The following is a 13,988-nucleotide window of genomic DNA, read 5'->3' on the forward strand; positions in this document are numbered from 1 at the left end:
TCCCATAAAATCAAGTTTTCTTATTTGATGTGTAAGGAATAAAAGCCGCCAAAAATTATCTTGAGAAAATGATTATTCTGAAAAACCATTTTTCATACTTAGTTAATATTGCACATCCGCTAAAAATCTTGAGAAAATGATTTTTCATATGTAGGAACCCAAAAATCTTATCCGAAAATATTATCCAAATTAATTGTTTAAGTAAACAAAGTTGTGAAAAAAAAAAAAGAATAGTATTTGTCATGGCAAGTCTAAAGCTCACTGAAACACACTTTCACTTAAGGGTAAGGAGTGCACCACTATTCACATGAATAAGAATGCCCTAGGGCTCCTCTTGCCATGGCAAGGGCTAACTGGTGGAAGTCTTTCTTATGGGTGAACCACAACGATGCGCTAATAAGATCACATGAATAATAGTGCTTAGATTTAACCTTGTGGGTAAAAGTGCTCTAAGGCAATTTATAAAATGAATGAGGATATTATTGTCCAACTACTAAAAAATACGTCGGTATAATACGACTCTTGTACGGGCTGAATCCAAAATGCCCCAAATCTTAATGGCTTATTGACGTCGGTCTCTGAATCCCCCACATCAATTGACAATTGTAGTTCGTCCATGATCGCTTGCTACATGATCACTCCCTCAACTCGGTTCGAGCCCCTCCTGATATCGACAGAAGAGGATCCACAGAGACTTGCTCTTCCCCTAAACCAAAAAATTCAGGCTTCAGCTGCAAACCCAACTGAAAACTCAAACCCACCCGCCCAACCAACCCAAACCCGTTTGATCTGAGATCCACCCAAGTCCAGAGGACCCAGAAGGCTTCCTCAGAGAAACAACCGCCTACCCATCAGCTGCTTCTGTATCAACGCCTCCTTCAGCTGTCTCAACTGGTAAATCTCCTCTTTGTTTTTTCTTGTTCTTTCTTTTTCAAATTGCCCACTACTCTTTTAGTTGCACTATCTGTTTGTGCAAGTATTGTTCAATGTTTCAGTAACTTTTGGGATTGTTTGGGTTCTGAGGATGGCTAGGTTTAGATAAATGTTGATTCTTGAGCCAGACTTGAGGCTATAATCCAAAACAGAAGTTTTATTTCGCTTAAGTTTTCTTCCATCCAAACAAGACAGTAGGCATAAACAATTCAGTTTTGTACAAATTACCAACAAATTAAGATCCTGTTGTTTTGGTGTTTGGGTCATATTTGGTTTCTTGGGAAATCTAAAGAATCAAGATTGATATTTTCATCCGATGCTCTCTGATGTGTTAGGGGAAGGAGAGAATTGATAGTTGAGTAGTTCAGTTCATCTGAAAACAAGGCTGGGCACACACAAAATTTGAATTTTGTTCCTTTGTTGTTACACCCATTTTTCAATACTAGCTCAATAATCAGAAATGATGCACTGCTTGCTGCTTATAATAGTATTGTCGAAATTTTTTCTCGACTTTATTTCTGAATTCTGATATGAACAAATTGTAGCCCTGAGAATCTTTTACAAGGGAAAACTTTTACATGCTAAGAGATTATGTACCCAGTAGTCTTCTGTAGGGATTCATAGGAGTTGCGTAGAGTTCATAGTTATTTTTGTTACTTGTTTTAATTATATTGCAGTTGTGTCTTAAATGCTAAAGATAAGGAGGGGAATTTTAAACCCAGTTTCCAGTTCAGATAATATGTGAAGTCCTGCTATTTGTTTGTTACATTTTTGGTAAAAGCAGCTTTTTTCTTTTCATTTTTGTTTTGTGTAAGATAATTATTGTTTGGTCGTCAGCTGCTAGAGTTTGAGCTGTATATGTTCAATTGTCTGGTCGTATTTGCCTTTAACAATGATCTCATTGTTTTTTATCCAATCAACGTTTAATTTCACAAGCAGGTTCTCTGCTGATGGCAAAGAAAAGGCAAAGACAGCTGGTGGTTGCCCTGCACAAGAATAATACTCCCAGTGGTCTAATTGAGTCTTCAAACTCCGATAATGATCTTGATCTGCAAGATAGTTGGGTGATAGTTAAAAAGCAGAGAGTCAAAATTCTGATACCTCCGCTGCCTGTTGCTAATAAATCTCCACCGCCAAACCCAGGACCAATTCAGCTGCAACCTGTGGCCACAGAAGTGGCAGGCGATGGATCACAATTACCTGTTGAGACGTGTCCCAAAACGGCTTCAATTCATGAGCGAAAGAAGATTGAATATCTTGCTCCTAAAAGGGGTATTCAACTTACTAGAAAACGTCCTCCTGCTAAACACAATTTGACATTTTCCAAGTCATTTGGGCGAGATTTAAGAATGGAATTACGAAATCAAGATCAAATAGTTTCTTCTCAGTGTCATAGAACTCTGGGAGTATCCAAAACCTCAAAAGCTATCTTGCAGCCAAGGCGATCACATGGACCGTGTATTTTCCTTGATCAGGGAATGTTGCTGAACCAAAGGCTAAGAGCTCTGAATCTTGAGAGGAAGCTTCAGAAAGCTGGCGGGTTAAGCCGGTGGCTAGCATCACTAGGACTGGGGCAGTTTGTTAGGATTTTCCAGAGGAAGGGTCTCACTAAATTTCAGTTAGTTAATCTGACCATGAAGAAGCTCAAAGATATGGGTGCAAATGCAGTAGGGCCTAGGAGGAAGCTCATGCATGCAATCGACTGCTTCTGCCAGCCATGCTTTTATTAAAGCAAATACAAGCAGAGAAACAAACAAACCCAAGTCGGGCATCCTTAACCAGTATATGTATCATGGAAATTAATTGTGTGAGAGAGAAGAAGAAAGTGGCTCTAAATGCAGTGAGGTATGTGGTTTCATTTTGGATGTGTACAGAATTTGGATTGGTATAGTTTATGGAAAGAAAATGTCTACAAATGCATCAGGCTACTGGGTACATATGCTTTGTGCAAATTTGCTAATTTCAAACGAGTATTCAGAATGCTGCATGAAGTTGGTTGTTTAAGAAAACTTGGGTGTAATTAATTGTGCCCATTAGATTATAGAAAATTAGGGGATGATCATCAAATTGTGGTTCTTTATCATCCCAAATGAAATCACTGAAGAATTTATGGTAAGCAAATCTGTTCTCTTTGTGGGTAGGTAAATCATACTTGGAAATACTTTGATAGAAGGATTAGATTTTATTGTAAACCATATGCTCTTCACAAATAAGTCCCACAAAATTCAATTTCATTGCCTGAAGAAACACTTAATCATCATTTTGAAAAATAAAATAAAAATCTCTTGATTTAACTGTTATTGGACCCAATATTTTTTCCTTCTTCCTCCAAACTCAAAATCCCAACAAATCATAAACTCCAAATCTCAACCAACAAAATGAAGATTAATATCCAAACTAAGTGGATTAAAGACCATATAAAAGTAGAAAAGCTTGTGTGAAACAACTGAGTTTGGATCAAGTGTGGAGAGGTTCATGGTATCTTTAAGATGAATGGTCATTCATCCATATATATGCATTCCTACCTACCCATCTAAAAGTCCAGATCCAATCAAAAGTCTTCGATGTGATCAAATGTCCAGATCTGATCTAGAATTAGGTCAATAGTTCAGATGAAATGAGCTCACGGAATAGTACCATAGAAACTAGTCAAAATTTGAGTCAAAAGTCAAACTCAATGATTGAGTTGGACCAGCCAATCACATGATGCCATGTGGCGGTGATGTGTCAACTCTATTTAATTTTTCCTATATTCCAACTTCAAAATTCACTAAAAATACTTCCGAGTTCCGAAAATTCTCCCATAAATACCACATGCTAGTATGGACATCTACTATTTTTCAATGACATCAAAAATACCAAAATTTCAACTTCATATATTCAGGAAATAAATTCTCCCTTGAATATACCAATATTTAATTTCATGAAAATACAAGTTGCCACAAATTGGACTGTGCAATTTTTATAGTGATCTTAATAAAAATATTTGGAAATTTTTCTGAGGCTCACGGTAGGTGTTGGAGTGGCAAGGGATCTGCTGACTCCAAGACATATGCGGGTAATGGTAAAGAAGGATGAGAATACTGCAATAGATGACGTAATGGCTCTAACCTTCCAATGTGCAACATCTGATTCAGAAAAATCAGAATAATAAAAGCTCAACATTATTCATAGACAAATCAAAACATTCTATCACATACAATCCTGATTCTTTGATCCAATGATTCCCATGAATTCAAATATGTGCAATCATGATTTTAGATCTACATAATCGAAGACTATGTCGTAAGGAGACTATAGCAATTTTTGGTATATTTTTCTGAGTTTTATTTAATTTCTTATGAATTATTTAAGATAGAACACAATAAATAAAAGAAAAATGACACATGTTGCCCTCTTATAGCCACGACAAATAAAATCAGAAAAATTCACATTATGACCCTCGCAAATAGACATCCTTTTGCGAGAATTAATGATTGCCCTCAAAAGTACATAATCACTTCGGACAACAACTAATTACCCTCGCAAATAGAAAAATCAATTACAATAATAACCACTTATTGCCCTAAAAAATAGGCTATAATTTTCGACAACGTGAAGATACCCTCCCAAATAGAAAAATTAATTCCAACGACCACTTAATGCCCTCGAAAATAAGCTAAGTTATATTGTGTTTAGTGTTCCGTCAAATGACAACATATCAAACTATTTATTTAAAATTCTTCGATAATTTATGGGATCATTCCCTTAATTCAATTTCCCATTTTTCTTGGCAGAATTCCCTCATTCAGTCATATCCCCCACTAGTCCTTGGACAGCCTCAAATCCCACAACTTTAACACCCATGCCTTCCTTTAACACTCATTTTGGAAAGCTAAATTATTACTTAAAATCAAATTATAATTTTTTTTTGTACTTACATTTTCTATAGTAAAATGCTTCTCTTTTGGAGACAAATTAATATACATGGTCCACCAAGGACTACTATCCTTAAAACACTTCTACCCATGGTGTCATGGTAAGGATAAGGGCAGATACTATTCACATGAATAGTGATTACCTTACCCCTTTTTTATTTTGTTTTTCCATCCATTGTGCCATGGCAATCCAAGAGCAATTATTATTCATATGGGATTAATTTTATTTATATGTATGAGATTAATAATAATAATAATAAATTGCTAGGTATGTATAGAAAAATATTCTAAATATTTTCCCATTTTTAATATAATTTTTAATTTTTAATTTTTTTACGTTGATGACGTCAGGTTGAAAAATTTGTGGTGGTGTTGGTGTTGGTGTTGTGGCTGAAAAATTGGATTTGAAAAAGATGATTGAAGAGCTTGAGGCCATTGAGATGGGTTAACCCTCATCAATGATGCAGCGCATGGGGCGCTCTTAAAGCTCGTGGCTCACACTCGCCTGGAGGAGGAGGTTGGCGAGCTTCTTCATCTTGGATCGAGCTTGGCGTAATCTTTCTTGAATGAATGTACCTTGTCTGCTGGAAAGGGAGAAAGAGAAGAAGAGGAAGTGAGGGACTATAAGGGAAGGGCTAGGGTTAGGTTGGTGGGCGAGAGTTAGGATGGGGAAACGGCTAAGGTTGGGTTGGTGCTGCTCAGGAAGGTTGGGAAATTGATTTTGTAATTAGTATTTTTTTTGTCCATGCTGGATGTGGGATCCACTTTGCCTGATCAAATTAGTGGGTAAATATCCCATGTGTTGAAAATAACTAAAATACCCCTATACGCCATAAATTTTAACATACTTTTGGATGGAGTTTATGGTAGGGAGTAAAGTTGAACATAAAACCATGGTCAATGGGGTTAAGTAGGTCACATTAACTTTCAAGGGGAAGTGAGATTTAACCAAAGTTTTAGGGGGTACTATAGTAAATAAGAGCATCCACAATGGGATCTCTAAACCACTTCCTTACATAAATTTTAGGGAGGAATTAGAAAAATAAAACTCCAACCATTTTCCTATTCACCTCCTAAAATAGAAAGACCTCTATGAGCTGAGGAGAGAGAAAAGACTTACTAGCTCCTTACAATTTAATGTTGCTTTGTTTTATGCATAGTTTAAACTTTTAATTAATATTAATTATATATATTCTTTTTATAGAGATAGACCAATTATATTGAATTAAAAAATAACTATAGTATTTATGACTCTCTAAACTAGGGAGTATGACTGGAGTTAAAATTTTATAGAGAGTTTATAAAATAACTTTTTTGTGTTTTTAGCTAAATTTTAACTAAAAAATAGGTAGTATGATTGTAGATGCTTTAAGCCTATTTTATATCAAGAGGGAGCATTTATGCTAAACTAAAACAATAAATAAATCATTTATGAAAAATAAATGAAATTTTTTGAGAAATGGCGATTTTGCCAACAAGGGGGGATTTGAACCCCTCTCTTTCCCATCCATCTATTGGGCCTTATCCAACACGCTGCAAATGAGTTTGTTAATAAAGTTATGATGTGTAATATTTATATGGTCTTTAAAATTTCTGCAAGCTAATATTATCTAGAATAAATTTCCATTATAAAAAAAATACCTAATGATAAAGTTAGGCATATGTTTAATGTTATTTATTATTTTATTATGGAGATTTTTTTTGTTATATATTATGGAGTTGTATTATTATTCACTATTAAGTTTTAATATTGTTCATTATATGCGATTTTAACTTTAATAGTAATTCTTTCTATATGGTACTAAGTTACTTAAATATTTTTTTGTTTTTTTGTCAAGCTCATATATCTTATCATATGAAATATATTGTAGTAAATTATTATAACTAAAAAATTATGGTGTGTTAAATTTTCTTTCACTAATTACTACATATTTTCTAAAGACACAATGCTTGTCAGGTCGATACATAATCAACTTAAATCACTCAAACCCACCATGCCATGCATTTTATTCCAATTTATTATGATAAAATAATAGATAATTGATTAAATAAACATCCTCTATAGTTTCAATAAAAAAATTTACAAGTTTTTCTCACAATTTCCGTGATTTTTATCAAATTTTTATCGATATCGACATTTCCTTGATATTTCCATCGATATATCTGTGTTTTTGGACCACCCATATTTCCGAAACTCTCGATATTTTAGACATTTGTTGAAATTTTATAAGGAGCTTCTAAAATAGTTTATAGTGTTTTTAGCTAAGTTTTAACTAAAAAATAAGAAGCATGATTTGTGAGTGCTCCTTTATGAATACAATAAGGCCATCTCCAATGGGACTGGGCCAAACCCAAAATTTCGGTGCCCAAAAAGCTTCTCCAACCATTACACGAATGGGCTAAAAAGCAGCAGTTTGCCCATGAAAAAAAGCTTCTCCAACCATGAAATAGAACATATACACGAATGTTTATTTATACTAATGTTATTTATGCTTCTTCTTATAATAAAATGTACTACACTATGTTTGTTTTATTTGTAAAAAATTGGTGCTCAAACAACACAACGAGTTCTCAAATCCACTCACCACCAACACACTTTAGTTTGTAACATTGGTATTGCATTTTCCTTTAGTTTGTAACTTTAATTAACTTTGAATTGTCAAAAATTGGTTGGAATAACTTGAAGTTTAACTTTAATTGGAATGCTTGAAATTGTAACTCTTATTTTCTTAATATGCAGGAGCTATTCCGCCTTGTTTCTATTGCCTGGATTGAAAATTGGTGGAGCCTACATGCAAAAGGTGGAACCCAAAGCAAGCCTCAAAACAGCCCATGTGCTGGTGCAAATCGAGTGGGGCTCGTTTGCAGGAGAAGTCTGCCTCTTCCTTTAAATGTTGGCCGCATGTTGTGTTTAATTCATGTAGCCATTGAGACCCAACGACTACATTTAATATGCTTTTGTAATTTTATTTTTTAAAAATGTAAGCTTAATCTGACGGCCCCAGATTGTCTAAGACTGATTTTAACATAAAAGAAAATTATAGGGAGATTCACTATTATACCTAATATAGAAGCCTAAATTATAAAATAAAATAAAAACCTTATATAAAATGGACTTTAGAAACACACCCAAAGCTCATTCACAACATAATAATCTTTTAAATTACAAAACTATGAATTGATTTCTTAAACAAACTCAACCCCAAAATCTCATATAAAAAAAGCCCAAAACATTCAATAGGGCATTGTTGATGCCCAAAAATCTAGGGTTGATCCCAAATAAATTCCTGGCCCAATGCAATGCCTTATTAAGAAAAGACCCGATTTGGAGCACGTGAAAGTTCGTCATTCACGCTCGCACGAGTCATGATTCACGTGCCATACCAAATAAATATGCAATTTATCATGCTACGAGTTTAAATAAGCACTAGCTTTATAAGCCCAAACTAATTATCAAGCGTCATATCCCTATTCAAAGTGACAAAATTCAAGCACACCAAGCGACATGCAATGCCAAACGGAAAATCATTATTATTATACACCCTAGCCACGCTACAAGCTTAAGTGAGCCAAAGCCACGCAAAATGCGCAGGGCTTACTTGAGTGGGTTGTGGTATGGATGGTAACGAGAGCTTTCATGAGGCTCATTGATGAGCTGAGAAATTGTTACATTGTCATTAATGCTATAGTTGGTTGTAAATATCATATTTGAATTGTAAAAGGACATTGCATAGCCTACTGAGTCATAGCCCGTTATTCATGGTGTCAATAGTTAAACTGGAGTATAGATTTTATCTTGTGAGACGTCTTTTTGATAGCAACCACCTAGGTTTTAGGTTTGTTTTAACCCTAAAATTGAGGCGTTGGTGGTTCATACTATATGCTAAGGACCCTAAACCTATGAATAGCAACGCATGAATTTCACAACGAGGGGGTCCACCTAGAAGGAGACCAGTACCAAATTCCAACTAAACATCATCAATACAAATCGTATGAAAATGCAAACCAGTACCAAATTCCAACTAAACATCATCAATACAAATCGTATGAAAATGCAAACCAATTAAACAGATCTACTATGACTGACGTGAATAACATGGGGAGGAGGCATCCGTGAACACGAGGAGCGAAGGTCTGTGGTAGAGAGGTGGCGATAAGAGACAACAATAGACGAAGAACTTCCATAAATGAGCATAAAGCCCAAGCAAAATCACCACAAAGGGTGAGGAGGATGCGGTAAAAGAAAGAGGGGTAAAACCAAAAACAAGGAGAGATTAACAGAGAGAAAGGAAGAGGAGGGAAGAGGGGGGAAGGAGAATGAAAAAGGAGGAAGAGGAGGGGAGGAGGGGCAGACCACCTCCCCCAAAAGATGCGGCGTTGAAGAGTTGGGTAGTGTTTTTTCTCTGCTAGGGTTTTTTAGAGGAGAGACACATCACTATAAATTGCAGCCCAATGTCCTACGTAAAATATCACCATCAAACTCATTACAATATATAGAGGTTTTTTTTATCACTTTAACTAAAAGGTGTATGGGTTCAAAAAAAATTTTATCCGAAAGTCAATATATGAAAGCTCACCAAAAACAAAAAATTCAAACAAAGAGACCCATAAAAATAAAACAATAAAGTAACTGTATTAACCAATCCCCCAAAACACAAAACTTATATTAACCAATCCACAAGGATTCATCACTTAAATAGGAAACTTTAAAGCTATCAACCTACTAAGAAATATTATAAATGTTGCAGGATAGTCAACTATGCAATTCATCTTGAGGGTACAACTATATTGATGTTTTGTTGAACCTTATTTATATATGTTTCTAGTATTGGAAAAAATAAATAGCAAGACAATAACTTTTTTTTAAACTCGAAATATAATTATTTGAAACAAGTAAGAAAAGATAAGATAAAAGCAAAATAACAACAATTTATAAAATTGAATGAGCTAAAATTATGTAATAAAGAAAAACATATGAAAAGGAAAATGCAAAATAAAAAATAAACACAAAGTAAAGAGAAAAAGGAACAAAGAAAAATATATATATACATAAAGCAAAAACTGAAATGAAAAAGGAGAGAAAAAGCAAGGTTGGGTTCGGCAAACAAAAAAAAAAAAGAATAGTATATTTTGTTTGAAATGTTCGGGATTAGGGGTGGGCACGGAACGGTATTGAACTCGTACCACTATCGATATCTGGAAATTAAAACCGATATGTACGGTATGAGATTATCGCTGCAAAGTTAGTACCGCACCATACCGTACCAAATCGGTATCGGTACCATTTCAGTACCAACTTGACACAACTAAAGAATGAACCAATTCAATATTCAACATATTCATTCACCAAAATAAGTGATGCCTAAGTTACAGATTCAAAGATTCAACAAACTCAATATCCAAATCCTAATCAATATATTCAATATCCATCAACATATTCAACATCCAAATCAACCAAATCAATATCCATCAACAGATTCAACAGATTCATCAAATACAAATGGTTAAAACTCATACCTTATGTCTTACAAACCAAAATAGTTAAAATTATGCATTATGCCTTATGGCTTACATACCCAATAACAAAGCTCAGTCAATTTTTAACAAAAGATTCTTTATATTATTATTGTTTTAACAGTGATGATGCCAAAACTGTCACGTCTGACTAGTCAATGAAAGAAACCATATAGATAATGCATACATGGAAATTTAAGAACAAAATAATGAAGATACTGATCTTCAAACTAACAGAACCGAGAGGCCACTCTGAAAACTATTCTAGGGTAGAATAATACTGTTTTTAAATTTAATACAGGAGGTTCTTGTTTGTATCTCACAGAAAAAAGTTAATGGAATTCAAGTGATGGTTACAGAAAGGCTTTTATATGTTTCTATTTGAAACAGCTTTTAATTATCAAACAGCTTTTAATTATCAAATGAATCAAAGAAAAAGGCTCTATAAACATACACACAAAGGCTATCAAAAATATAGAAAAAGCAAGAAATCAACAACACAGCACAAATGGCATAATCCAGAATCAACAACACAACACAAATACTTATATTTCAGTATTAAAAAAAATTATATTTCAAGATTCGATCACGGTAAGATTGATCGGTACCTAAATACTTGATATCGCTACCATACCATACTCTATTGGTACGGTATAGTACCGAATATCTCCTCATCCTAATGAAATTGGTATGAAATTGGATATTGTACGGTATGTTTAGTGTACGGTTTCGATATTTCGGTTTTAGATGCCCACCCTATCCGGGATTGTGGGGTTTCACGAGTAGCAGCTTTATTGCTCATGCCCCTGTTTACTTTAATATGTTTTTAAAACAACAAAAAACTTAAACAAACGACATCATTTTGAAGCAAAAGATGAAAACATAACAGAAGCGCGGTGCGCGCAACGTTGCTTGCTGCGCTCAAGATGATGCGTCCCTTTGAGGCATTTCCTCGAACAGATAGCGGGCATGACTTGCCCAGCCATCCAGCCATTGCAGGGTCAATTTCTTTCCTCATGTGGCGGATTCTTGGGTTGCGGGGTCAATTGACCACCCTTGCTCCTCTGTGGACTGCCCTTGTTCTCACCATCACTCTTAAAGAGTGACATATGTCCTGAAATTGATATACACCAGTCCTGCTTGTGAAATTAAATTGCAAGAAATAAGAGAAAAATGTTTTGTGCTGAGGTTTACTTAGAGCCACTTCTATTAGTTTCTATCTGTGATTATGCTTCTGAACTTATTTATTTTTGTCTACATTAGATTGTCTCATGAATCAAATTATCAGGCATGGTGTTTAGAACTAGACTGAACTTGATGATGAACTGGATGACGAGCGTGGGCAGTGACACAACGGATATTCTAGTGAGTAAAAGATAAGGCATATGGTTAACAAGATCCAGAAGCTGGTCAGTGCTGGAATTGTCTAGCTTAGTTTGACTTAGGGGAAAGACACAATCACCTAGACAAGTAGCTTTTGCTCCTTCAATTTGTAACTTTCCAATGTCTATCTCAACCATGTATTGTTTTGAAATTAGTGTGGATGTGTTATGTATCTATCTCAACCATATTATACATTGCAATTTTTTCAAGTCTGTTAGAATGTAATTATAGTGGGAGTGTGGAGTTTTGTATTGCCATTGAATTGCCTTCCTATTGCCCTGATATTGCTGCTGTATTTCCCATGTATTGCCGTTGTATTTCCCCTGTATTGTCGCTGTATTGCCATCATATCACCTTCTGTTTCAAGTATTTTCAATTGATTTGTTGCACAACTAGAGCTTCATATCTGCGTGTAGAAGACGGTATGTTATCATTGTTTTTCACTAATCTCATTGGAGCATACTTAGTATGTTTAATTGCTTTTCTATGAAGCAGGCCAGTGCTTTTGAACGGACAGTGTTTGCTAACTCAGATATCAAGCCTGCCTTTTGGTGAAAGGTAAAATCATAGCTGTTGACAGCTTTGGTGCCGTAGTGCAATATCCTGGTGGTGTGAAGGCACTTTGTCCTCTTAATCATATGTCTGAATTTGAAATTGCAAGTCCGAGAGAATAACCGTTACACACAAGAAAACACTTGTATGTAACATATTTCAAACTTTTCATTATCTTATATACTTTATTGGTTGGCATAGCATTCCTTAGATGCATACCTTGTCGATTTCCTGACAAACCTTTCCTACAGATAACTTACTGGAGTAACCTCATTAACTTCTTGTGTATATTTCAAAATCTCAATGTCGTCTCTTAGCATATAAAATGATGGTGTTATATGTAAATACTACGGTAGAAGAATTTATATTCTGGCTCTAACTCTGGATTTAGGTCGAAGAAAAACAGACTTGCAAGTAGGTAAATTACCTTTATGTTGAAAATTATATTTGTGGCTGGTTAAGCAAAGGGTTGGGCAGATCAAGTGGAAGATGCAGCATTATTGACAGTTTTGGAGAATTTTCAGTTCACAACACAGGTCAAATAGGAGGAAGTGGGAACTGGGTTCATCAAGGGTTTTCTCTTTTAAGACGTTTTATTTTTATTTTGTGTGATATGAAATTTCTTGTTCCAGAGTGAATGATTTGGAAATCTAGTGTTCCTACTAAGGTTTGTGGTTTTGCTTGGCTCTTAGCTCATAGAAGAGCAACGAAGTGACAAAGTCTTCACATGGTCTGGTTGTTTGAAGGCAAAATCTTCACATGTAGGCCTGGTCTCTTCACATGCTGATGGTGGAGGAAAGAGCTCTGGACTTGCATGTCTTTGATGCTAAAGATAATGGACTTTTTCGTCATTTTGAAAAGATTTTGGGTGTTTTTGAGAGCTGGCTGCTTCTTTGGGGTTTTCACTAAATTCCTAAAACAGAAATAGCCTATTGGCTATACCCTTACTATTTTTCATATTATTGAGTGTTATCAAATTTGTTGTCACAAGGTGTACGCATGCCAAATTTGACGAAGAGATAGAAGGAATATTGAGAAATATGATGGTGGGGGTGAACATTGGCTAAAAAAATTAATTCATATCCTTAATTGACTAAAAAAAAGATCGGGGGAAAATTGAAAAATTAAGTGATAGTTCAAGAGGCAATTCAGCTGTTTACTCTTTTCTCAATTTGCCTTCATTATTTTCTAAATTTCTTCCATTGTTTTCTAGATTTCTTTCGTTTTCTAGATTTCTTTTCTTTTCCTTTTTTGTTTTGGTTTTTTGGCTAGATGTGCATTTTATACGCGCATGGACTGTTGTTGTAGAGTTGACAATCACTTTGGAAAAAAATCTACTCTCTGATTACCATTAGGGTTTAGGGAAAATCCTATATGGACTAGACGAGTCTCCCATGGATTCTCCTCGCGCTTATCATATAATGCCGCGTCTTAACTTTTCGCAATCGACAAAGTAACGAAAATTTGCATAAGACAAGAGAATAAATTTGCACGAAACGGAAGTTACTATCTCACTCATCACATGATGTGCATAAATATTGTTTTACTATTCCGAGCTAATCACAGATGAAAATACATGACATGCCGTATAATGTGTGGCATGCTGTAATAAACCGGAATAGCAAAACAGTGCTATCACGTTTCACATAAAACAGAATCCACATATCGCTCAAAGAAGCAAACAAAATT

General features: G+C 34.9%; 1 protein-coding gene across 2 annotated transcripts; it reads left to right on the forward strand.

Annotated features, from left to right (window-relative positions):
• The first annotated feature begins 537 nt into the window (after positions 1 to 537).
• Positions 538 to 2,870, forward strand: LOC103339583 (Sterile alpha motif (SAM) domain-containing protein). 2 transcript variants are annotated; one of them, XM_089043585.1, is made up of 2 exons: positions 538 to 894; positions 1,870 to 2,870. In XM_089043585.1, exon 2 carries the CDS (start codon positions 1,884 to 1,886, stop codon positions 2,661 to 2,663), a length of 780 nt encoding a protein of 259 aa, XP_088899711.1. In that variant the 5' UTR covers positions 538 to 894; positions 1,870 to 1,883; the 3' UTR covers positions 2,664 to 2,870. The 2 variants fall into 2 exon arrangements, with proteins under 2 accessions (XP_088899711.1, XP_008241126.1); XM_008242904.3 differs by having other exon boundaries at positions 539 to 894; positions 1,873 to 2,870.
• Positions 2,871 to 13,988: the final 11,118 nt, after the last annotated feature.

Source organism: Prunus mume, linkage group LG8 (assembly GCF_029339155.1).
Source record: "Prunus mume cultivar Tortuosa linkage group LG8, ASM2933915v1, whole genome shotgun sequence".
Taxonomy (NCBI): Eukaryota; Viridiplantae; Streptophyta; class Magnoliopsida; order Rosales; family Rosaceae; genus Prunus; species Prunus mume.